This window comes from Drosophila rhopaloa, unplaced genomic scaffold, assembly GCF_018152115.1.
Source record: "Drosophila rhopaloa isolate 14029-0021.01 unplaced genomic scaffold, ASM1815211v1 contig_163, whole genome shotgun sequence".
In the NCBI taxonomy this organism is placed as follows: domain Eukaryota; kingdom Metazoa; phylum Arthropoda; class Insecta; order Diptera; family Drosophilidae; genus Drosophila; species Drosophila rhopaloa.
Window position 1 is genome coordinate 13,212,677 of NW_025335043.1, and position 24,690 is coordinate 13,237,366.

At 46.7% G+C, this 24,690-nt stretch overlaps 7 protein-coding genes across 10 annotated transcripts; 4 read left to right on the top strand and 3 right to left on the bottom strand.

Moving 5' to 3' along the window:
* Window positions 1–418: 418 nt before the first annotated feature.
* LOC108039947 (TOX high mobility group box family member 4) lies at window positions 419–2,383 on the bottom strand. Its single transcript, XM_017117130.2, is given in 3 exon segments — window positions 419–1,248; window positions 1,251–1,691; window positions 2,206–2,383. Coding segments are annotated over 3 exon segments (786 nt in total). The 5' UTR covers window positions 2,287–2,383; the 3' UTR covers window positions 419–984.
* A 119-nt stretch (window positions 2,384–2,502) lies between these two features.
* Window positions 2,503–4,941, top strand: LOC108039946. Of its 3 annotated transcripts, none has more exons than XM_017117127.2 (3): window positions 2,503–3,077; window positions 3,130–3,375; window positions 3,487–4,941. In XM_017117127.2, the coding sequence occupies exons 1-3, from the start codon at window positions 2,859–2,861 to the stop codon at window positions 4,939–4,941; spliced, it is 1,920 nt and encodes a 639-aa protein (XP_016972616.2). In that variant the 5' UTR covers window positions 2,503–2,858. The 3 variants fall into 3 exon arrangements, with proteins under 3 accessions (XP_016972616.2, XP_016972618.1, XP_016972617.2); XM_017117128.2 differs by having other exon boundaries at window positions 2,918–3,022; XM_017117129.1 differs by lacking the exon at window positions 3,487–4,941 and having other exon boundaries at window positions 2,503–3,022; window positions 3,130–3,226.
* Window positions 4,942–4,971: 30 nt separating this feature from the next.
* On the top strand, window positions 4,972–18,103 carry LOC108039945 (2-oxoglutarate dehydrogenase, mitochondrial). The gene is made up of 9 exons (XM_017117126.2): window positions 4,972–5,332; window positions 5,560–5,923; window positions 5,983–6,055; window positions 6,107–6,417; window positions 6,481–7,295; window positions 7,351–7,505; window positions 7,564–8,461; window positions 8,524–8,678; window positions 17,349–18,103. The coding sequence occupies exons 1-9, from the start codon at window positions 5,105–5,107 to the stop codon at window positions 18,022–18,024; spliced, it is 3,675 nt and encodes a 1,224-aa protein (XP_016972615.2). The 5' UTR covers window positions 4,972–5,104; the 3' UTR covers window positions 18,025–18,103.
* On the bottom strand, window positions 11,305–16,466 carry LOC108039944 (titin homolog). Its single transcript, XM_017117125.1, has one exon. The coding sequence runs from the start codon at window positions 16,369–16,371 to the stop codon at window positions 11,596–11,598; it is 4,776 nt and encodes a 1,591-aa protein (XP_016972614.1). The 5' UTR covers window positions 16,372–16,466; the 3' UTR covers window positions 11,305–11,595.
* Window positions 18,091–19,313, bottom strand: LOC108039949 (protein OPI10 homolog). The gene is made up of 2 exons (XM_017117132.2): window positions 18,780–19,313; window positions 18,091–18,368 (listed from the first exon to the last, which is right to left on the bottom strand). The coding sequence occupies exons 1-2, from the start codon at window positions 19,173–19,175 to the stop codon at window positions 18,171–18,173; spliced, it is 594 nt and encodes a 197-aa protein (XP_016972621.1). The 5' UTR covers window positions 19,176–19,313; the 3' UTR covers window positions 18,091–18,170.
* Window positions 19,314–19,649: 336 nt separating this feature from the next.
* LOC108039965 (iron-sulfur clusters transporter ABCB7, mitochondrial) lies at window positions 19,650–24,448 on the top strand. Of its 2 annotated transcripts, none has more exons than XM_017117165.2 (6): window positions 19,650–19,851; window positions 21,705–21,831; window positions 22,107–22,329; window positions 22,386–22,540; window positions 22,599–23,947; window positions 24,012–24,448. In XM_017117165.2, exons 1-6 carry the CDS (start codon window positions 19,741–19,743, stop codon window positions 24,267–24,269), a joined length of 2,223 nt encoding a protein of 740 aa, XP_016972654.1. In that variant the 5' UTR covers window positions 19,650–19,740; the 3' UTR covers window positions 24,270–24,448. The 2 variants fall into 2 exon arrangements, with proteins under 2 accessions (XP_016972654.1, XP_016972655.1); XM_017117166.2 differs by having other exon boundaries at window positions 22,206–22,329.
* LOC108039968 (SET domain-containing protein 4) lies at window positions 19,735–21,668 on the top strand. The gene is made up of 2 exons (XM_017117168.1): window positions 19,735–19,851; window positions 20,083–21,668. Exon 2 carries the CDS (start codon window positions 20,145–20,147, stop codon window positions 21,480–21,482), a length of 1,338 nt encoding a protein of 445 aa, XP_016972657.1. The 5' UTR covers window positions 19,735–19,851; window positions 20,083–20,144; the 3' UTR covers window positions 21,483–21,668.
* Window positions 24,449–24,690: the final 242 nt, after the last annotated feature.

Consider the following 24,690-nt stretch of genomic DNA (forward strand, 5'->3'; position numbering starts at 1 on the left):
AAGTGCTTGTAACCCGAACTCTCTACTCAAAGTACGTTCTTGCGGATCCAAGGATGCTCTACTATATGCTTTATGCGCTTTGCAGGCTGCATTTAAGGTCTTATTCTCTCTATCCCGCTTTATTGTCAAAGCCCGCCCAATAAACATATATATATGCAATTCTGTATATATAAGAAAAGGATTGAAAAACCATCTCTTTAATAATTTAAGCTTGAACTTTTTTATACTGTTGTTTATTTAAATCATACTCGTAACAATGGCGCATTACTTCAGCAAGGCAACCAAGGAAACGTCTCTTACATATAATTTTAAAAAATTAATTTATAAATTTTAATTATTTGGTAAATATAGAACGAAGCGAGCGAAAGTGAATTTTTGTAAGCAACGGCATTGATAAATTGATATCTTGATAATGAAGTGCAAGAGAAATAAATGTGTGTATTTATTAAAAGTTACCATATAAACCAAGACTTTTACTTATTTTAGTATTGGGAATTGGAACCAAAAACTATTATTGCCAAGAAATTCTAAAAAACAAAAGATCCTTAAAAATAGAGATCTATTACTTATTCTATATTTAAAATATGAATTGTATTTATCAAATGCAATCATTTGTAGCTACGTTGAAAGAAGCTATTGAAAACTAATAAACATTGTGCCTCACATTCAATATTTTCTAAATGTTATTTATTTTGTATTCCGTTCTATATTATCTATCGTTAATGTTATGATTTATTTACTACAATTAGAGTATCATACAAATCGTGTCTCGCATTCATTCAGACTCCACACAGATGCTAATTACAACCGAAACTGGGACTACAATAACAATCGTATCGCACACTGCCTCTCAGTCGTATATTCCCGAGTGATATACGACACGGCGATCGCTGACTCATCGGGGGAGCAGTGCAGCGGTCAAATTAGAGCTAAAACCTAGACTAAGCCTAGGCGCGGGTTCACTTGCCAGTGGTGGTGGTGTGGCTACGAGGGCGAAGTCTTCATGGTTAGCACCCAGTCGTTGAAAACATTCCGGCAGTGGATGACCACGCACTCGTTGCTGCAGTACTCGTCTTCCCAATCCGGATTTATAATGGCCGGCTTGTTGCATTGTTCTCGGGTGCACTTTTGCACCCTCGCCGCTTCGGTGAGGAGTTGAATCTGTTCGGGGGGCGGTTGCTGGGCAGTCACTGCCTGCCCTGGTGCTTCGACAGCCTCCACTTTGGGTGTGACTAGCGGATGCGGCATAACGACTGCCATTTGTGGCTGGGGGCAGCTACTGCTGGCGGAGCCTCCAACTCCGACGTGGCCTCCGACTCGGACAGCTGGTAGCGGTATCCCCGCATCAAACGCACATAGTCGCGCTTCTCCTGCTCGTGCCGCTGGCTGTAAATATTCTTTTGCGTCTCGTCCAGCGACTCCCACATGGTCTGCACGATCACCTGCATCTGCTCCAGCGAACAGGCGGGATTTTGCTGCTTAATGGCTGTCACTGTGTCGCGGAAAAACAGTGCAAAGGGCGCCAGGGGTTTGGGTGGCGCTTGTGCCAGAGGCTGGTGTTGCTGCTGCTGCTCCGGCTGGGCCAGCAAGCTGTGTCCTCCGCCTCCACCTACTCCGCTGCCATATGTGTCGCAATCCTCCTCGTCATCGTCGTTCAACATGGACTGATCCAGGCTAAGCATTCTCCGCGACTGCAAAAAGAGACAAGACAAAAGGCATGCGGTTATTTGATGATTTATTGTCGGAATCCCAGCGAGCTCACTAGAAACTTCTTCATCCCAATCACAGAGTGAGCAACTAAACTAATGTACAAATCGCTCGCCCAAGCCCAGCCCAGTTGGGCGGGGGAAACGAGGGGGTGAAGGGGAGAGGGTGTTTATATATGTAACCTGCGCTGCTGATTGTGCGACTGTGTGTGCGTGCTGTTTGCTGATAAGAAGCTGACGCGGCGTTTGTGGCCCGCTCGCCCAAGCGATAACCCATGGGGCAGGGGCAGGGGGCTTCCTCCAGCTGGTCGCCAGCACACAACAACAAATACCGCGATTTCGATCTCTCTCTCTCATTATAAAACCATTAGAGTCATCGATGCGCGGCAATTAAGGCGGACGGTCGTCTGTGAAATCTGTCGCCGATCCGAAAATGCAGCCAGAGTTCATTTACGGTGCTCCTCCGGATTTGGTTTTCGGACTGCCCTCCTCCACTTACGGCTTGGTTCGGACTCTCCGCCGGTGTGTCGTTCAGCTCGAACACCTCGTCGCCGAAAGAGGGAGTGTGGAACTGATTCATGACGACGCCTCCTGTAATTCTCCCAAGCTTATTTACAAAAAAATTAAACAATTTCAGGCGTTTTATTATCGTGTGGGCTTAATTAGTGGGACCGTCGGCTGATAAGAGCCAAATGGTTAAGAATAATCATTTTTCAACACTGTTTGTTCCACTACTGGTTCCGGTTTAAAATAATTGCTGATGGATAAAACTTTTAAGTTTTTGTTAGAGAATTGTAATAGTAATTGGCAAATTTTTGTTATTTTTTTTAAACATATTCACACATTAAAAGGATTCATTCAAATGTAAAGGTAAAATTCTCAAGTATTAGAGCGCTAAAATTTAAATGACAAAAGTAGTATTCAAATTTTAACGCCTTAGCGATTTGAATATAGAAAATACTCTGTACTTAAATTGATCCTCGGAACCATTGCGGTTCTAGTTCAGTTCTGGTTCCACTTTTGAAGTACAGTTGTGAAAAAATGTTGTGCAGGCCACTGTATTCAAAATTGAAAGTTTTTATTAAAATAAAATTCGATGCTTAGCAAGTTGCAATAGAATTAGTATTTGGCCATTAAGTGCAAAATTTACGTATGAGCAGGGTGTCCAAAATGGCGTGGAGCAACGTGCGCATATTTCTAAAACTCACCTCGCAACGTTGTCAGCTCCTTAGCTTAGGATCCAAAAGCGAGGTACCCGTAAGGCAGAGTCCAGGCATATTCGAATCGGATGTCCTTGGGAGTACATCGAATGCCAGGTACATGGAGTGTCTGTTTACTAAATGGATAAAGGACAATAACTCGATACATGGAGTAGGTCAAGTGAGGTATGGTCAAAAGATTCCCTAACTCTTTCTTTCCGTAGACCTGGCAACGATTCTTCAAGGATTTGGTAGAGGACCAAGAAGAGACGACTACTCCCGCTCCATCCCAAACGCATCCCATTCGCATCGCTACCAATCCCAGTGCTAATCTTGGCATGAATGAAAAACTTGGAGGAAGTATTTCTATTTCCTTGCCTCCCGAAAATGTGGAAGAGACCAAGCAAAGAACCCGAGAAGTCAAACCTCCGAAGGATGGAATAGAAATTAGCGCATCAAGTTCAGATAAGGTAAACCCCTTTACTTTTGCCTTTTTAGGATAACTCATTAAAACGTACCTTAATTTGCTAAATAATATAATATTCAAATGTAAATGAACTTATTTATAATTTTTTTTCCAGATAGGATCATGTTCACCAAAGGCGAGCCATTCAATCGACGTATCGAAAGGATCTCCAGTGCCTGTAACGAGGACGGCAATGTCTGCTCCGGTACTGGAGGACCAGTCGAGCACTTTCGAGTCGGCAAGGGAACGGTTGGACTCGAATACTTGCGTGGTTTGCCCGCAAAAGGTGGACATGGAGGTGCTTTCACTTTCAACAGAAATCAGGACGTCAGGACTGTCAGAAACCCAGGATGTACCCACATCATTCAAAAATTCTATCCAAAACCACGAAGGCAGTTCAACTAATGGATTGAAATTGGCCAGCAAAATGCCAGGTTCCGTTTTAGCAGCCAAAGAAATAGTAAACCGATTTTCCAAAAAAATGACTAGAAAAATGTCACAGAAGAATCCACCAAAAGATCCCAACCAATCATGCAGGGCTAACTTAGGTAGCATGTCAAATGGGGTGGAAACCTTGACGGGTCCTAGAAGAACCGGAAATGTTCGTAACAATTTCAATAAGAAATACGGATCCCTCGATACTTTCATGAAACATTGGAGAAAAGCTTATAGAAAGGAGAATTTTAAACGGGTTTCTAGGCCAGAAATGGTAGTGAAAAGGTGTTTAAAAGGCAATAATAAGCAAAAGAACACTATGTACTTCAAAAGTTATTATGAAAAGAATCATAGCAAACGAATGGGCAATGTGGCCAACACCGCAAATAATCCATTAAATAATGTGCCTTTAAAACCGAAAGATGAAAACCAAAAGAAGCAATCAGAACCAAGCCACTGCAACAAATCCCATACTAATGATGGCAAGTCGAAGGATTGCCAAATGCAACCTATTATTTCCCAAAAAGATGATAAAGATATCCCTGAGAAGAAACTCCAGGCTGAGGATATCCCGTCAATGCCTACTGAATCACCAAATAAACCAAAATCAGAGGAAAAAATACCTCTTAGCAATAAAAAAAATAAAAGTGATACATATGACAGCCTTGAAGACCTAATCAACGATATCGATGACACATCTTTGGATGTAGACATGGCTGATCCGATTGAGCCTGAGATGGCCCAAGAAGAGCGTAAAACATCAAACTTAGAAAAAACTTCGAAAAAGAACGCTGCAGCTTACAAAACGACGGTTAGAGTTTTTAAGCCTAAGCAAAAGGGTAATACTAAAACTGATGATAAACCAAGCTTGGAACCTAACCCCAAATCAGGTCTAATGTCGTTCAGTCACGATTCAGGAAAACCAAAACCTGAAGCATTCAGATCTCTAAGGATTTTCAATGCCGAACAGAAGGATCCAATAGAAGGGGATAAATCGTGGATACACTCGGATGAGATCACATTGAAAAGTCTAAAAAAACCAGCTCCAGATACAAAGGATCTCAAAGATAACTCCATCAATAAGCCTTTGGAACATAAGAAGAACGACAAGGATCCATTGCATCCTTCTCAGTGAGCTTTGAATCGATCGAATCTCAGCATGTGTTGCAACAAATGACACACAAGCTCGAAATGTGTGCCAAGCTCACAACTCTCTCAGCCGTCAGACCCTGAACACTTTTGGCTTTTTAGTAACTCAAATTCAAAATTTACCGGCTATAACAATAGTTATACAGAACATGAACCAATGTCGGCTGAGGAGTCTTGTGCGGATGAGGAGGGAACTGGCGCTGGGGCTGCTGGGCACTGACCACCACATCCTCGCCCAGCTAGCCCTGCGTACCGTACAAACTAGTTCGCAGCTTTGCGGTGCTCATGATCTGGACTCCTTCGCCAATGGCTGTAGTGCAGCCTACATCGAGGGCCTTTATAGCAAATGGAAGCGTAATCCGAAATCCGTGGATGCGGTGAGTTGATGATTTGATTTTATTTAATAATCGTGATTAAAATGAGGTTTATTACAGAAAATTAATGTTAATTACCGTAAAATCTCACAAAATATAATGTTGAAAGTTTATAGTAGCTGTAGAGGTTGAATTTTATATAGTTTTATAAAGAGTTGATCCAAGATACAAATATATAATAAAAAATATAACTAATATATATATATATATTTATTTAAATTATTGCTTAGTCCTGGGACGAGCTCTTCGGAGCAGACGAGCGGCCAATCTCCAAAAGAAAGCCTTTCCAGGCATCGCTCTCCCGGAAGTACAGACGTGCTCCGGTGGAAAGGACAGCATTAAAGGCTCGGCTGGGCGAAAGGACGGCATCCGGAGGCGCGGCTCCTGCTCCTTCCGCGCCTCCAAGTGATTGGAAAAATATTGATGACCACCACACAATCCAGGCCATCATCCGCGCTTATCAATCACGCGGTCACCTGGCCGCCGACTTGGATCCTTTGGGAATTATTTTGCCTCATAAAGGAGCCTCTGTAGACGGCTCACAACGAAATGCGGCGAAGGAGGTACTCAGGCAGCACTATTCATATATATTTGGTGAGCAGTCGATCATTTGATATTTACCCAGCACAGAATGTAAAATATATTTCTTGCAGGCGATCTAAATGCCATGTTCAAGTTGCCCTCATCCACAATGATAGGCGGTGATGAGGAGTTTTTGCCATTGAGGTGGGTTTAAATGTAATTCATATTTAGCGCAGCTTAACCATTCCCATCCAGAGAGATTCTGGACCGCTTGGAGCGCATCTACTGCGGCCACATTGGAGTGGAGTATATGCAGATGACGTCGTTGACGAAGACCACCTGGATTCGCGACCGATTCGAGAAGCCCGGCGCTTTGGACTTATCCAAAGAGGAGAAGAAGCTAATCCTCGAGCGTCTGACTCGCTCTACGGGCTTCGAGAACTTCCTGGCCAAGAAATTTTCGTCGGAGAAGCGCTTCGGCCTAGAAGGCTGTGACATCATGATCCCCACCATCAAGGAAGTGGTAGACCGCTCAACCGATAAAGGCGTGGAATCCATTTTAATAGGTTAGTAATCTAATGTGATCAAACCTCTATCTGTGATGTAATTTTGCCTATGTCGTCCTCTAGGAATGGCCCATCGTGGACGACTCAATGTCCTGGCCAACATCTGTCGGAAGCCCATCGCTGACATTCTTTCACAGTTCCACGGTCTTGAGGCCACCGATTCTGGATCCGGGGACGTGAAGTACCATCTGGGCGTTTTCCAGGAGCGGTTAAACCGCCAGACGAATCGCATGGTGCGCATCACCGTGGTGGCGAATCCCTCCCATCTGGAGCACGTGAACCCTGTGCTGCTGGGCAAGGCACGAGCGGAGATGTTTCAACGTGGCGATACCTGTGGCAACAAGGTTCTGCCCATCATCATACACGGCGATGCTTCCTTCTGCGGCCAGGGCGTGGTCTACGAGTCGATGCATTTGTCTGACTTGCCCAACTATACCACCTACGGGACCATTCACATTGTGTCCAACAACCAGGTGGGCTTCACTACGGATCCGCGCTTCTCCCGCTCCTCGCGTTATTGCACGGACGTGGCCAAGGTGGTGTCTGCTCCGATTCTGCACGTGAACGCCGACGATCCAGAGGCCTGTATCAAGTGCGCCCGCATTGCCGCCGAATACCGGGACGCCTTTAAGAAGGATGTGGTCATCGACATAGTCGGATACCGACGCAACGGGCATAACGAGGCGGATGAGCCAATGTTCACCCAGCCACTCATGTACCAGCGCATCCGTAAGCTGAAAACATGCCTACAGCTCTACTCGGAAAAACTGATCAAGGAGGGTGTGGTCACCGAAAACGAGTTCAAGGCACTGGTCTCTGAATACGACAAGATCTGCGAGGAAGCTTGGGCCAAGTCCAAGACTATCAAGACCATACGGGTAAGAAAGGGAAGACTGAATAATCGCCTTAAATGACTGGGTACCCTCTCCGCAGTACTCCTCCTGGATAGACTCCCCATGGCCGGGATTCTTTGAAGGACGCGATCGGCTAGAGTTGTGTCCCACCGGCATCAGCACGGACACCCTAAAGACGATTGGCGAGATATTCTCCAGTCCGCCGCCGCCGGAGCACAAGTTCGAAATGCACAAGTGAGTCGCATAAATGAACAATAGTTATCTCGTAATATCCTATTTTAAACCCCTCCAGGGGCATCCACCGCATCATGGCCCTGCGAAAGCAGATGGTCCAGGACAAAGTGGCGGACTGGTCGTTGGGCGAAGCCTTTGCCTTTGGCTCGCTGCTGAAGGAGGGCATCCATGTGCGCCTGTCCGGTCAGGATGTGGAGCGCGGCACCTTCTCGCACCGGCACCACGTCCTGCACCACCAGACGGCCGATAAGGTGGTGTACAACTCACTGGATCATCTGTATCCCGACCAGGCTCCCTACTCCGTGTCCAACAGCTCCCTTTCTGAGTGCGCGGTGCTGGGCTTTGAGCATGGCTACTCCATGGCCAGTCCCCATGCGCTGGTCATGTGGGAAGGCCAGTTCGGCGACTTCTGCAACACGGCGCAGTGCATCATCGACACGTTTATTGCAAGCGGCGAGACCAAGTGGGTGCGCCAGTCTGGAGTTGTGCTGCTCCTGCCTCACGGCATGGAGGGCATGGGCCCGGAGCACTCCTCTGGCCGAATGGAGCGGTTCCTCCAAATGAGCGACGACGATCCAGACGTCTATCCGGACACCTGCGATTGCGACTTTGTGGCGCGCCAGCTAATGAACATCAACTGGATCGTGACGAACTTCTCCACGCCAGCCAACATCTTCCACGGCCTGCGCCGCCAGGTGAAAATGGGTTTCCGCAAGCCCCTGATTAACTTCTCGCCGAAGTCTCTGCTCCGACATCCGCTGGCCCGAAGTCCTTTCAAGGATTTCAACGAGTGCAGCTGCTTCCAGCGGATTATTCCCGACAAAGGTCCCGCCGGCAAGCATCCCGAGTGCGTCAAAAAGGTAGTATTCTGCTCCGGCAAGGTTTACTACGATCTCTTCAAGGAGCGCGACGACCACGAACAGGTCGAGACGGTGGCCCTTGTAAGGGTGGAACAGGTAAGTTGGCTCATCTTATGGCCATAGTTATATATCATTTTAATTTCTCCCTAAACCTCCAGCTCTGTCCCTTCCCCTACGACCTGATCTCCCAGCAGTTGGAACTGTATCCAGAGGCGGATTTGCTGTGGGCGCAGGAGGAGCACAAGAACATGGGCGGCTGGTTCTACGTGCAGCCACGATTCGACACCGCGCTGCTTAAAAACGAAAACGAAAGGTAAGTCCTAGACATAGAGATAATCTCACACTCTCTAAATGCCAAGGTGCAGTGCCAGGCCTTGGGCTACTCCCCTCGGGTGATTCAATTCAGGTGCGATTATCGTTGACGCACCTTCAAAGTGTCAATCGGTGCTGGTGACGACTCCTCGGACGTCTCACGCATCGCCTGACACCCCCAAATTCCGAGATGGTAAGATGGAGGCGGGCGGCATTGCCGTGTGACGCCATCTTTGGCGCTCTTGGTGATGGCGATGGCGATAGCGATGTTGACACCTAAGCCAAAAGCATGCCAACAGCAAAGATTTGGGGATGTTCGGTTTAATTGTTTTTGCTTTTGATACCTGGTGTTTTTTGTGGATAGGGGTATATCATACCTATACGATTTGAAACATCAAATTTCTAAAATTATTTTCATCATTATTTTTTTACCTGTTTACTATCTTACGATCACACTTTATAAACTACTCATTATACATTCACATCATTGCTTAAATATGTACATATATTATTTACCAATGGGTTACTCTAGAAACATCTTAATATCAAGTATTTTTTTATTCTATATATACAATGCACTAATCATTAACACTTGCTTTTTTTATTGCAACCAAACGTGTGCCAAGCGGATTCGAGAAGGTTGCCCTAAAGATTTACAAACGTGGGGACTGCTTCTATAAACATTGCCAAATATATTGTTGTTTGGTCTTCGGGTGGTTCGTTCGAGAATGTGTAACGCACTTGGCCTCGCCAGAGTTCAAACGGCGCCCCCGCAAATTCGTTTCCTGACTCGAAATTTACTATAAGGTGAAATAGTTCTTTGACTTTATTACTATAATAAATCGGGGTTAGTAAGCGATGAAATATGCGGGTTCATGGACGGTTTGCTGTCGCTCTGATACGATTAATTGCCACGAGCCGAAGGCTCCAATAATTTGTGCAATTTGGCAACTGCGTTGTTAGTAATTGGCCCGGTCCGAACGACCTCGTTGCAGACCGCGGACAGCCATGTCGATTCGATGTTGGACATCGCATTGTATTTACGGCCAAAGAACAGAACTGGCGCAAGGAACTTGGCACAGATTCGCGGCGTTTGATACTAAAACACTTTCCCCGCCCCTGTTCATGGCTCCTCTCCTTATAGACGGGGTCTTCGCCGAGATATCTCGCCTCTCCACGACAATTTTAATTCGCATTCGGACCCAACAATGGTCCCTAATAACGCTAATGCTGCGCTAGATTTCTTCTCTGATTTATGGAAAACAATATTGCTTCCCTGACCACATAAACATTTCGGGGGAAAATTCAAATATATTGCACGAGACAGATATATGATTTTATGTGTAACCGCGAGGACCCTCTCTCTGCACTTGAAATCTTTGATGTTGTTGCTGCTCTGCGGATGTTTTGGTCTTCATAAGTGTTCCCAACTATCGCTCAACTCGAAATTCCGAACATATAGAATGAAATGTGCTTTGTTTTTCAATTGCTTTTGTGCAAATATGTATGTGCACTGGAAAAATACGGGGAATGTACATAGATCTTTTTAAAAATAGTACAGGTTCAATATATTTTTCAAACAAGTGATTGTCTAAATCAATTTCGTTAAATTTAATGAAATACAACAACCTGTTGCGCAAGTTTTTAGATATATTTAATTTGAATTTCTACTTAATCAGAAGCTGTCTTGCTTAATTTGATTTATATTGTTTTTTAAAAGTCCCAGACACTTGATTAAAATCACCTGTTTTTTGATAAAGAAAGGCAAATAAGGCATGTCTGATTATATCCTTTGTTTACCGCTTTGTATTAATTTATTTGACAGTTCACTGACAATACCCATGAAATATTAATTTTTCCTGTGTACTCGCTACGAGGCAAACATAATGTCTTGATCGCACGTATAGTACTCGGTTGCCAGCCCCGAAAATTGAATGAAAATCCCGCCAGAGGCCTTAGGAATGTAGCATATTCGCAGGTCCGCGTCTACTATATGATGGCATGCCTCATTCCCCGGCGCGATATGTTTATGGCTGGCATGTGTGTTGTGTGTTTTCCCAATTTCTTTGTTGTTTTTGTCAGCGTGAATTAAAGTCTCTGGTAATTGCGAGAGATTTTTCGCGAATAAGAATTCCGAAAGCGCCGAACCGAACGCCTTGACAATCAATTATGAGAAATGTCCGATGATCTTGGGCGGAATGTTTTTGCTTTTGTCTTGCGAATCTGTTTCTTTTTCGGTTTCTATACGTATGTCTAATGCAGGCCACTGCACAGCAAAGCCCGCCAAAGTTTTATTAATGGCACGCATTTCTCTGTTGTCCACATCTGGGTGATCTTTGGGGGCTATTATCGACATTGATGGAGTGGGTGGAATATTATTTTGTTTGCTGATTGAGATGTTTGCCTGGCCGTGGGCCATGGTCCAACTACTCAGTAGCGCCTGTTAGCCCCTAGCCTCTGTTTTATTGTTCATTCATCGCCAGATTCGCTTTATAAATAACCCCGAAAACAACAAGAATCGAGAGGGGGAAGCATCAATCGACGAATGGCTAGCATCGGAATAAACAGATTCATAAAAGTTTTATGAGTAATTGGCTTTGGAACGCCCAAAATAGAACGCTCTCGCATAACTGAAATATTTTCCGCTTTATTTAACATTAAATAGCTTGTTTATAATTACACATACAGAGTACTTAAGATGTAAACGAAAGGCCTGGAATAAGTTACACTAAACACTAGGATAACACTAAGCTAGCTACTCTATGTACACTGACTAGGACGAATCACTATAACATAACTGAATGTCGAGTTGAGATCCTTAAAAAATTACCTCGCATGGCGAACAATTTTTTAATTCCACTCAAAAATGGCTGGACACTGGACACCACTGGGGGATATGGTGGGATAATCTCTGGCGTCTACACCATGTTCCATATGCTGTAGCTGGCCGCTCGGCGCTCCTCCTCGGCCACCTGTTCATAATCGATCTCGAGGTACTCCTTGCCTCCGAATCGCACTTTGCGCCCAGTGTATTTCTTTATATAGCTGACATGGGCGGGAACCTCCTTTCCCTCGATTTCCAGCTTGTACGAAATGCTGGTGATCCGCTCGAGCACTCGACCGCGTTTCCATTTCACTTGTGTCTTGCGATAGCGTTCCGCATAGAGCACCAAGTCTCCGATCTTGTATTCCCTTACATGCAGGCAGGATTTGAGGGCTTTGATGGGCTCTGGCTCCTCCTCGGGCGCCTTGGTATCCTCCTCGTCATCCGTCACGTAGGCAATGGCCCGTTCAATGGTTTCCACCTCCGGAATTGTGGGCTCCTCGGGCTCCGGCTGCAGGAAGAATGTGTCGCCGACGGAGAGGCGTCGTTTCTGCCGCTTGATGATGACCTTCTTTTTGATCTTGCGGGGTTTCTTGGGCTCCAGCGCAGGTTCGACTTCAGGTTCCACTTCGGTCTCTTCATGAACTTGGTTTTCGGCTGGGGTTTCTTCCAAAGGAACGACTTCTTCCTCAGGCTTCTCATCTTTCTGCTCGGCAACTGGTGCCTTTTTTTCCTCCTCTTTGGGTTTAACCTGCTTCTTGGGCGGAGTGAGCTTGTTGATCCTAGAGGAAAGCTCATTGATCTTGTTCCTGTCGCGCAGAATGTTGCTCAGTTTGCTGGAGTCCGTCTTCTCCTGCTCCTTTTCTATGGAATTCTTGCGCACCAGCTTCTTGAGGTGCGGAGCCTTCTTCTTGACCAGGGGCTCTTGATTTTTCGCTCCATCAAGGGGCTGCTCGACCGTCTCGATTTTGACGGGCTGCACCGGACCCGCTAGTACTTTCAGCTCCGGCATGGTGGCTAGACTGTCGCCGGGAGGCGCCTGTTCTCCGGCTTTTGTAGCTTCTACTGGCGAATGCGACTGCGCCTGCTGCTCTGGCGATGACTCTTCGTGCCTCAATGTCGCTGCTATTTGTGGCGCAATGTCAGCGGCGATGGCCACCTGTTGAGGCGTCGCTAGCACCTTCGTCCCCTGATTGATGGGTTCTTTGGACTCGGGCAATGGTTCTTTTGGGCCTGGGGTTGCTGCCGGCACCACCAGCACCGTTTCACCCACCAACTCCGCTAGTTTCAGGCTGGCGCGTCTGATTCGATCGCCTGCTGGCGCTAGATTGCCAATCGCCGGATCAGAATCGATTGCTGATGTTGCACTTGTCGCCTCTGTTGCTGCTGCAGTTTCTGCTGCTGCTGTCGCTTCTCCTTGGTCGCTTTTGGCACTGGGCAACTTGGCTGGCACCGCTGTGACCTCTGGCGTAGCCAATTGTTCACTGGCCGCCGTCTCCTCGGCTATCGAAGTCGTCTCCCTCTGATGGTCGGCAGCTTTTGTTGTCGATGATGTCGCTCTTGGGGATGGGGATGTGGATGTGGATGCGGATATAGCTGCTGTGTCGCCGATTAATTTCAGCTTCTTCTTGCGCTTGACGATCGCCTCCGAGTCGGAGGGTCGCCGCTGAGTGATGAGAGCATCGCTCTGCTCGACGGCCGGCTCCACCTTGATCTTGGATGGTTCCACGGCGGCGATCGAGGCACGTCTGGGGTTCTTCACCTTCACGATGACTTTCTTCTTGATCTTGGACGGTGGTTGCGATGCGGCTGACTCATCTGGCACGGCCACTTCTGAATTAAGGGCCACAGATTGTTTGGTTTCCGCTTCATGTTTACTTGTGGTTACTTTTGTAGGTTCGTTGGGGGTTGACTCCTTTTGAGTTTCTGTTTTGGAAGTTATTTCCATTGGAGTTTCTTCCTTGTGAGCTGCTTCCTTGGGAGTTGCTTCTTCAGGAGTAGTTTCCTTGGGAGTTGCTTCTTTGGGAGTAGTGTCCTTGGACATTGTTTCATTGGTAGTGTTCTCTTGGGGCGTTAATACCTTTCCAGTTTCTTTCCTAGGACTTTTATCCCTAGAAGTCTCATCCTGGGGAGTTGCACCTTTGGCGGATTTAGACTTGAGTTCACTCTGAACCTTGGCCAGGAACTCAATTTTGGCCTGGGTCTTGTTTTTCGCAGGTTGTTTGAATTGTTCTGTTGTCTTTGGTAGTTCACCATTTATTTTTGGTGGCTCTGACGAAACTTCTTGGATTTGTATATCCTTGTGCTCCTTAAGATGGGTTTTAATATCATGATTCATGATTTTCTTATCTTGATTCTCAGTTTCTGTTTGTTTAACCGCTGTAAATTCCTCTTTTTCCTGTTTAGCACCATCCAGATTATCCTGATTTGTAAGGGTCTTTGTATCTTGATTTCCAATAACTTTTGTATCTTTTTTTTCAGTGTCCTCCAATTTTTCATTGACTTTAGTCCCCTCACTTTTAAGCACAGTTGGCTTAAGCTCTTCATTATTTTTTGGTTCTTGGTTTTCACTGCATGCCTGCTTTTCATTGACTTGGCTTTCCTGATTTTCAGGAACTTCTGATTTTTCTCTAGCAAAGGGTGTCTGCTCTCTTTGAACCTTAGTATCTGTACTAGTTTTATGTGCCACATCCTCCTTTATAGTTTCTTTGGTTTCTTGAATATCATTGACCATAGCAGCATTTTCCTGACCCTCTTTAGCTTGCTCCTTTTCCTCTTCGGCCTCATCGAAGTAGCTGCGGCGTCGCACTTTCTTTACAAAGCGAAAGGAAACGGGAGCAGGTTCACCCACTCCATCTGGTGCCACCTGTGACTGCTCTGCCGCCGATTCCGCCTCGCTCTCCGTGCTGTACTGCTTGAGCACACCCTTTACCTCGCTAAGTGCTCCGGAAATCCGGGCCTTGAGTTTGTTCAGTCGTTCGATCACATCCTCGGGCTTCTCCTCCACGGAATCCTGCGAGCGAACGCGTCGCTGACGACGTAGACGCGTCCTTTCGGGCAGCACTGAATCCGCATCGATGGAGGAGATGGTATCGCGACTGGTGGAGTTGAGCCTTATATCCCCCAGCAGAGGAGCACGTGTTGTGGTTGTGGGTACACTCGCCTCCACATTACGTATACGACCTGTGGCACTTATTCTACTAACTGGCGACTCCGTTCGAGGACTCCTACTCCTGCTGGGCAGTGCTGGGCTGGCAGTCTTCAGCTCGTACTTCATGTCGCTGGGTGGTGGTTCAATGCTGCCAGTATTGTTGTTATCATCTAGTTCCGCCGGCTGATCGGGTTGCTCGGGATAAACGTCTACCGATTCTGTCTCCCGCTCCTCGCTGACTTTGCTCACGGTCATGTCCGCTCCGACGGCCGCCTCGCTCCAAAGGTTACCCGTCTCCTGTTGTCCACAGATCAGTTCAATGGCGTCGGTCAAAAGGTCGAGCAGCTCCCAGTCCCAATCCCAGTTGGGCTGCAAACGTGGTGACGGCGACGAACTTTTGGCGAGGAAGGCGCGCACGGAACTCTTCAGTAATTCTATATTTGGCAGGGTTCGATTCGGACTCGGATTCGGATTCCGCTCGCGGGTCAGTAGCCGACCGAGATTTACGTCCACTTGCTCTGGCGACGATTCGCGGGCGTCTGAGAGATCGCCGGACTGCTGGTGGTTGCTATTCCGATTTCGATTCTGGTGCTGATGCTGATGCCTATTCCCATTCCCATCTATTGTCTGCTCCCTGGCCAAGCATATTGACTGCTGCTCGCGATCTCTCATATTTGGCTCATTATGATCTTCGGCCTTCTCTAATTTGCTTTGCTCGCATATTTCGCGTTTATTTTTGGCCCCATCCATGGCGTCGTCGTTTTTGTGGTCGTGTCGCTGCTTGCCGACGGCGTCATTAAGATTTTCCGCCTGTTGATGCTCGATTTCCCTTGCCACGTTCAAGTTTAATGCTTTTGCCTCTGCCTCTGCTGCCGCCGAACGCTCCTCGGCCTCGAGTTCATTATCAAACATCGCTAGCACCTTATGTACACCTCCTCCGCCGTCTATTTCGGTGACTTTGTCGAGGCCCGGCTGCGTCATTGTTGTTGTGGCGGCAGCGGTGGGTGGATATTCCGGCCCATCTTGAGGCATTGCTCGATAATTGGGAAAGCTAACAAATCGTTTTTTAATTATGGGAAATTCCTGGGAAGCCGGCTCGGCGGGTGATCGGGCCACCTGCCCGCGCCGGGTCATGGTGGTGCTCATGTCTGGGAAGGCGCCGTCGGAATTCTTTCGCGGCAATTGCAGCAGTTTAGGAAAATTTTGGTGCCATGGGGCGTATACTTGTTGAAGGGGGAAGCTTGTAGTGTATGGGGCGTATACTTGATGTGGTGTAAATAGCTGTGTTTCAGTTAAAATTGTATGGTTATCTAGTTCTTCGCGGTCAATAGTGATTGTATCCCAGATATGCAAAGGAAACCCTCCATTTAAACTTAAATTTAAGTGCATTGGAAATGTTCCTGACTGCATAGGTTGATTATATGACTGATATATTCGCTTGTTCCTGCAAACAAGTTGATGCTGCAGCGAGTGAATCATGGGGAAGTTGCCTCGCCAAGTGATTCCTTGGCCAACCGGAAATTGCCCTGCCATTCCGAGCACTTCCGGCGCCGCTTTTGACCAACATAACACGGCTGACTCAGTCCCCTGATTTACGATGCCATCAACAAGCCGCTGCGAATTATGATTATTATTAGCTGCTGCCTGCGACATTGATGTCGTCCGCTCCTCGTCCTCCTTTGATCCCGCCTGCCAATCCCCCTGCTGCTTGGCTGTCATCTTGTGGGCGTGGCCGTGGGACTTGCTCTTCTGTTGACCTATTTCGTGGCCAACACGCGACCAAATCGGGCTTATTCCTCGATCGCACTCGACTATGTTTCACTCAACGCGTTGCAAGCGAAACTGGCGCAATCCGTCGGCGGGAGCAGCACCGAGATCAGCCTATCCGTTCCCTGTGGCTGCGCCTCGCTGGCAACCATCCGATCATTGATCAGTCAGCAATCTATGTAATTGCAAATGAATTGTGTAGATCCGAAGGTGCATAAACCACGAAGTGCTGATGCCCTGCAGATGGGTAGCAAATCCAGGGTAATTTTTTTAATAAAGGATAAATCATGGTCTTCATCAACTACTTGATGAAAAAACCCATTTTAATAACTGCCCGTTGTGTGTATAATTATTTAATTTAAGAATTTGAAAATCCATTTTTTTTCATTTGTAAACAAAGACACTTTGTAAATTTTGGATATTTAAAATTTCTGTTTAATATAAATGATCTTTTCATTATTTTTGCAAGGTATTTCAAGATAAGCTGAACAAAATTGGTAAAATAAAACTACTAAATTATTCTCAAAACCTAGTAAATCTATGAGAAGCCCTTGCGATTATCTGCAGGGCATATCAATGTTGATAGATCTTGAAAGGCAATAGAATTTGCAGCATGGCCAAGAGAGGTTGCGCGTGTTTCGGATGCCACGCAGACCGAGAAGCGCTCTCGAAGACGTCGATATATATATATAGTGGCCACTATATAGACTGAATAAATATGTCAGCTTGCCAAATTGCTTTTTTGCAGGCCCCAAAAAGTACGATAGGCGGAGAGACTGAATAAAAATCAGTTCACGTCGCCCACCGCCAATGCTTTTGTTTAAATAGACCAAAGAACATGACAGAGGCGTTGCCCGAGTTTTGGGTGACGGGGGAAAAATACTGGGTGTCCCTTAAAAATTCTAATCCCAATCTGCCTTTCTCCACAGCCGCTGCGTGTCCTATCACGGACGACCGCCCAGCTCCTCGCCAGCCACTGGTAACAAGGTTCAGCACTACAACGAGTACAAGGCCATCATCAAGAGCATCTTCGGAGAGCTGACCCCGGAAAACAAGGAGCGCCTCGAGGCAAAAATTAAGGCGCAGCAGGAGAAGGCCAAGGCGGACACCCAATCATCTTCTTCCGCCAAGGGTGGCTCATCACCGCCAGCCAAGGGCGGATCTTCAGGCAAGAAGAGGTCGGGTTCGGATTCAGTGCCGTCTCCGGCTCCTGCAGCTCCAGAAGCTCATAGTCCACCAATGGCTAAGCCAAGTAAAAACCCACGTTCTCCATCCAAACGAGGAGCATCGCCACCATCCAAGGGCGAATCTTTAAGCAAGAAGAAATCGGGTTCGGATTCAGCGCCGTCTCCGTCTCCTGCAGCTCCAGAAGCTCAAAGTCCACCAATGGATAAACCAAGTAAAAACCCACGTTCTCCATCCAAACGAGGAGCATCGCCGCCATCCAAGGGCGAATCTTTTAGCAAAAAGAGGTTGGGATCGGCTCCAGCTCCATCCTCGGCCCCATCTCCGCATTCTAAGCCTCAAGCTTCTAGACCGCACTTTGTCAAGAACAAGAATAGTCCCGAGGAGACGGGTTCCGAGCCAACGAAACCGGATCTATAGCGAAATCAAGTTAATACCGTTTATAGTAACCTCATTAAGTCCACCCATTAAACGATAGCCAATAGATACAGACAGAGTACGAATATAAAACTTTACTTGTAATATCAACAACTTAAGGAGGAGACTCCTCCATCGTCCGGGTGTCCTTAGTACTTCCAAAAGTTCGGGTTCTGTTCCATACGTCGCTGGAAATTCGTATACCAGTTCTGAACGACGGAGAAAGGTACGAAGGTCTCGCTCGAGGCGGGCGGGATGTCTCTGGCTGAAACTCCGAAGCTGGAGGCGTAGTTGAAGAAGTTTTCCAGCATTCGCTGACCAAATTGCTTGTTGTCGTTGGCGCTGGACTGCAATAAAGGAGAAATAACTTATCTTTAGTGATAGGAGACAATCAGTAACTAGAAACCTGTTGGATATTTTTTGGAAATTTATTTTATGACAGATCTAAAGATTAATAATCGGGCTACCCTGACATTTTATCTGTGATTAGTAAATATTCTTAGCTTAGGCGTGAAATTCAAAAGAAACTTCTATTCTTTAGATTTGGTTGAACAAATTGGTTTTTGTGACGGTCCCAATGAAGGAATAGAACATTCCAAAATAATCAAGGTAATTTGTTTAGTTTAGGAGTTAAGCAATCTTTAAAAAGATAGCATAAGGTAAGATAACCAAAATGACAGATTCTTTTATAAAAGTATGGTTGAAATGTATTGAATTAAAAAAATTAAAATCTATATTTTTCCAGCTCTAGAACTTACCACCGCTGGCGTCTGCTGGGCCACCGTTAGCTCCGGTTCGAGTGACACTCCTATCTGGGCAATGTGTGAGATCTCCTGGCTGCCGAAGACCATTCCGTGGGCGTGGGCCTCCAGCTCGTGGCTCTTCTTCAGCTGGGCGATCTTGAAGATAGCGGAAGGCTTGTTGTTGTTTATGTGTCCGAGATACTGCCATGTGGGCGCCGCGTTTGCGTCCGGCCAGCTGAAGTATATCGCCGCGGAAGTGCCGATGGGCAGAGGTGACACGCCGGTGAGGAATACTACCAGGTAGTTGACGGACTCGATGTCGGGCACATTGACCAGCAGCTTAGTGGTGTCCACGGCCACAAAATCCGATTGCGGCAGGCGTCCGGAGATAATCAAACCAAACAGCGACATCTTCGAGAGTTCGACTGTTCCAGAATTCAGATATGCCGGCTTTGTAGCGGCAGTGATAAAATGGAACTGCTATGATGATCTAGTTCTTTTGATGGTCGCAAATATGGTTTAATTTTTTGAAATAAAGTGACCTTATGCAAACAATATTTTTTATCAAAGAGTTATTTGAAACCAATTATTAATTTTTGAGTTTAGAAATTTATTAAATGATGTATTTGCAATTAAAAAACAAATGTACCGAAAAATTGCATATGCCTATTTGTTACTTAATATACATTTAGATATATGAAGATATTTACTAAAAAAAAATAAATGCAATTTGTTAGCTTATTATTTTTAATTGTCTGTACTTCAACAAATAATAAATATTCTTTCTCATCGGATGGAACGGAACTGGTTCGATTGGCTCATACCTGGGGAGCCAGTCACAACGAGACGGAAACACCTAACAGCTGACCTAGTGTTCGACGTTAACCAACACTGCCCACGCAGATATCGTCGCATAAACACAGGGACGGTGCTAAAGAAGAGGGATTTTATTTTGTTTTCGCCTGGCAATTGAGTAATGGCCGGACTCCTTCATCTGACCAAGAAGTGCAGCATTCATCTACCCGCTCACTTAGGACGCGCGAAATGCTACACGTTCGTTAAGGGAACACACGTGCAGGCCAGAGTGGTGAGTACTCCGCGACCGGGTCTAGAGACCTATTTCAAGGCCACATGCCAGACTATCTAGACTAGATTACGATTTCGTAATTAGGCGTAAATACGCAATGAATTGGCGGTTTGATTGAGTGGAAATTACCAACAGTCATAGGGGCAAAACAGTCTGCGTGTGCGTTGTTTTGGTCCTTTTCCCATTTACCTGATAAATTAATGCTCCACGCTCTGGCTTATTTCGTTGCAGCAAGCATAGAGATATAGATAAAGACCAAAACAGCGCACACACAGACTACTAGATCGGAAATAATGGGTCGCACTCAGCGCCTCCGGCTTCAGAGGGCTCAGAAATCAGCAGAGGATTCCAGCTCCCTACAGAATCTCTACGTTCACCTTCACTCCCTCGGCTGGCAGAACCACACTCACCTATCCGCTCAGAACTATGCTCAGACTGGAAGGGGCTTGTGCTCGAAACAGGACACCTTCTACCCAGAGGACGAGCTCATTCGTCTGCCCGTTGATTGCCTCATAAGCATAGCCACCCTGGAATCGGATATGGAATTCAAAAGTCTCTTCAACAAGGACCTATTCGACAAGGACGCTAGGATTTCCTTTCAAGCGTTGGTCGCCTGTTATCTTATGTACCACAAGCACCTACAGGATTGTTCTAAATCCTCTGGTTACGCTGCTTATTTGGACACTCTGCCCAGAAGCTACTCTGCTCCCTATTTCTGCTCCATACCCGAGCTGCAATGTCTGCCGGAATCTTTGCTAGAGCGAACTGTTGCCCAGAACCGCCAGATACGGGGATACTACGAGATAATCAAAGGTCTGGTGAGTTTTCTCAGCTGCGATTGCTGTGGGAAGAGTTATGGCCTGGAGATCTGGACACTCGCTGAATTCAAATGGGCCTACTTCACAGTAAACACAAGAAGCGTCCACCTCAGCTCCCGCTTTCTGAAAAAGCAGAGCAGTCACTTCCAGGCTTTGATCAGTGGCGACACCAATCTGGCATTGGCTCCGTTCCTGGACCTTTTCAACCACTCCGACAGTGTTCAAACTACGGCAGAGATTCACGGCCAAGATTATGTCCTTTCATTGAAATCCCTACCTTTTTCCAAAACCAAAATCTATGACCAACTGTTCATCAGTTACGGTGCTCTGCCTAACTTTAAGCTTTTAACAGAGTATGGTTTTTGGTTAAAAGAAAATAAGCACGATTACTTTGATTTATCTCTGCTGGACATTGAGCACATGGTTAAGCATAATAAGGAGCTATCCACGCAGACCTACCACCGGAACATATTCAAGTTTATCAGGGAGCACAATCTAAACGATCAGATGTTTGTGCACATCGACGATGGCTGCTCGCACAATTTAAGGGTGGTGCTGCACCTGATCTTCAAGCAGCAGGCCTACTTCCCAAACATACTTAACCAAATCGCCTTTGGTGACGCTGAACAGTTCGAGGATGTGCAGCCGGAGCTGTCCTATCTGGTGGCCTACAAAATAAAGGAGTACCAAATCTTTGTGGGAGAGCTGGATAAACTTCCAAAGCCGTCGGAGAGTGGGTCGGTTGCACGGTCTTACCTGGAGGAGTGCATTCGCTATCTGGCTAACTTTCAAATAACTCATCCAGTAGAATAGAAATAATCGAGGCTGTGCTTAGATTTAAAATCAGTACAAAGCATTTTTTGATAATTTCAGGCACCTTAAATAAAGTAATAACAGTTTAAACAGTTAAATTAACATATATCCTTTAAGACATTTTATTAACACCGCAAACAAAATTGTTTATTTTTGTAATAAATACCAGAACAATATTTATGACGATTTGTGATTACTCTAATTAAAATTGTGACCTTTCAGCTGTACTCGTCGCTGGTCAAGGCGGAAGATCAGGGTAACAGCGATGTCAAGCGGAAGAAGATAACCCCGTTTACGCCCACGCCGGGCAGTAAGCTGCTGGGTGGTGTTTTCGGCAAAAAGGCCAAAGGTAGGTGCCCTAAGGAATGTCCAATAACCCAGCTATTAACCAATGCCGGACTTCCCGTAATTAACATAGCATCCCTGCTGATCCGCAGGTTTTATTGTTTAGTACTAGCCTCTCACGCTTTTTTCTATTGATTAACCCAAATTGATTTTGTTTTGTGTACCGAGTACCTTTGTAATCCAAGTCGGTCAATGCCCGTTCGTTTGTTTGTTTGTTTGTGCGCTTGTTGTGTTGAGCGCCTGTCTGAATTTTGCTGCATCCAAGTGAATTCAATGCAGGTGGAGCCCCAGCAGCAGCAGCAAAAACAACAAAGCTACAGCGGCAGCGACTATACCGCCCACAACAACAGCAATCACGACAATGTCATGTTCATATAGGGGGCGGCAGCGATGGTGGCTCAGGATTGGGCAAGCTGGACGCACCGGAGGTCACCTCCAAGGATATGCTGCGCGCCATGATGGCCTACATCTGGCCCAAAGAGGATCCTCTAGTGCGGAAGCGGTAAGTCCATCTGATAAACGATACTTATCTTTTATATATTATTTGATTATCCACAGAGTGGGCATTTCCCTGGGACTATTGGCTGGCTCCAAACTTCTGACCGTCTGCGTTCCATTCTTGTTCAAAGGAGCCGTGGACACTATGACAACGTTGAACATGGACACCGCTCCGGATGCAGTGCTCTCCGCAGCTACTGCCCTGATGCTGGGATGTGAGTCTATTCCTTGACTTGAATATTAGAATAAGTATTAAACATGTGAATTACGCAGATGGTATTGCTAGAGCAAGTGCAGCAGGTTTCAACGAGCTGCGCAATGCAGTGTTTGCTAAGGTGGCCCACCACTCGATCCGAAAGATCGCCAGCAATGTGTTCCTTCATTTGCACAACCTGGACCTAGCTTTCCACCTGAACAAGCAGACGGGAGCTCTTTCCAAGACTATAGACCGAGGATCAAGGGGCATCAACTTTGTGCTCTCCGCCATGGTCTTTAACATAGTGCCTACAATCTTCGAGTTGGCACTCGTTTCCAGCATCCTGGGAGTGAAGTGTGGCCTGGCTTTCGCTGGTGTGAGCATGGGCTGCGTGGGCATATACGCCGCCTACACGCTGAGCGTGACCCAGTGGCGCACGCAGTTCCGCGTCTACATGAACCAGGCGGAAAACGAGGCCGGCAACAAGGCCGTGGACTCGCTGATCAACTACGAGACGGTTAAATACTTCAACAACGAAAAGTACGAGGCAGGATGCTACAACGAAGTGCTGAAAAAGTACGAGACGGCTAGCCTGAAGACAAGCTCCAGTTTGGCACTGCTCAACTTCGGGCAGAACGCCATTTTCAGCAGCGCCCTAAGTCTGATCATGGTGCTGGCCGCCAAAGAGATCGCCCAGGGCAATATGACAGTGGGCGATTTGGTGATGGTGAACGCCTTGCTCTTCCAGCTCTCTATCCCCCTCGGATTCCTGGGCAGTGTGTACCGCGAAGTGCGTCAGGCTCTGCTGGACATGCAGGCCATGTTCACGCTGATGAACGTGGACAGCAGTATACAGACGGCAAGCAACGCCCAGCCTCTGTTCGTGGACACCAGCAACTCCTCCATCGAGTTCCGCAACGTGAACTTCGAGTATGAACCGGGCAAGCCCATTTTTCGGGACCTGTCGTTTACCATACCCGCCGGCAAGAACGTGGCAATTGTGGGAGGCTCTGGCTCAGGGAAATCTTCTATGGTACGCCTGCTCTTCCGTTTCTTCGAGCCAAACTCGGGTAAAGTGTTGGTCGGAGGGCAAGATATCAGCGCCGTGGACTTGGAAAGTCTGCGAAAGGTTATTGCTGTTGTGCCGCAGGACTCTGTACTGTTCCACAACACAATTGAGCACAACATCCACTACGGCAATCTGACCAAGTCGCACGCGGAGGTGGAGAACGCCGCCCGCATGGCGGATTTGCATGAGTCTATTATGAGCTGGCCAGCACAGTACTCCACTCAGGTGGGCGAGCGAGGATTGAAGCTGTCCGGTGGCGAGAAACAGCGCGTGGCCATTGCTAGAGCCATACTCAAGAACACCCCAATCCTGATCTTCGACGAGGCTACCAGCAGTCTGGACTCCATTACAGAGCATGTGAGTTTCTTGTGTTGTACCCGTTATAGGCTGACCGACTTACTTGGCTATTATTATTTTACAGAACATTCTGCAGGCTTTGACCCGCGCCACCACCGGACGCACCAGCATCTGCATTGCCCACCGCCTCTCTACCGTTAAGGACGCCGACGAGATCCTGGTCCTGGAGAACGGCCGTGTGGGCGAACGCGGCACCCACCCAGAGCTGCTGAGGCAAAACGGGCTTTATGCCCGTCTCTGGGAGACGCAGACGCAGCAATTCGACCCAAGCCGGGAGAGCAAGGATGAGGCGGCAGCGAAGAAGGCGCGGGGCGTGGCGTAGACGAGGCTCGTACCCTATGTATGTGTTTGTTTCAATGTTATATCCCTCCCCTTCGTTTGGCCCTCCCTAACCCACTAAATTCACCGTAGAATCTTCCCGGCACGGAGATTCGCTATTTATAGGTTTAAAGTATCATTGTGACGTTTGTAAATACAGTTGTAGATATGCGATAAGAGAAATAGCACGGGTTGCGGTACAATATGGAACATTTATTATCAGTTTTATCACCCATACATTCTGATACATCGGTCTGTTTCGGTTTTCACGTTATTGGGATTCGATTGGTATACATTTTTTTCATTTTCAAGTTTTGCGGTCAGTTATATAAGCAAAAAATATTTTTTGTTTACTATTATTAAATGGAATTATTCCTGTATACATTTATGCTCGCGAAGGGGAACTGGATTTGCATTTCAGTAAT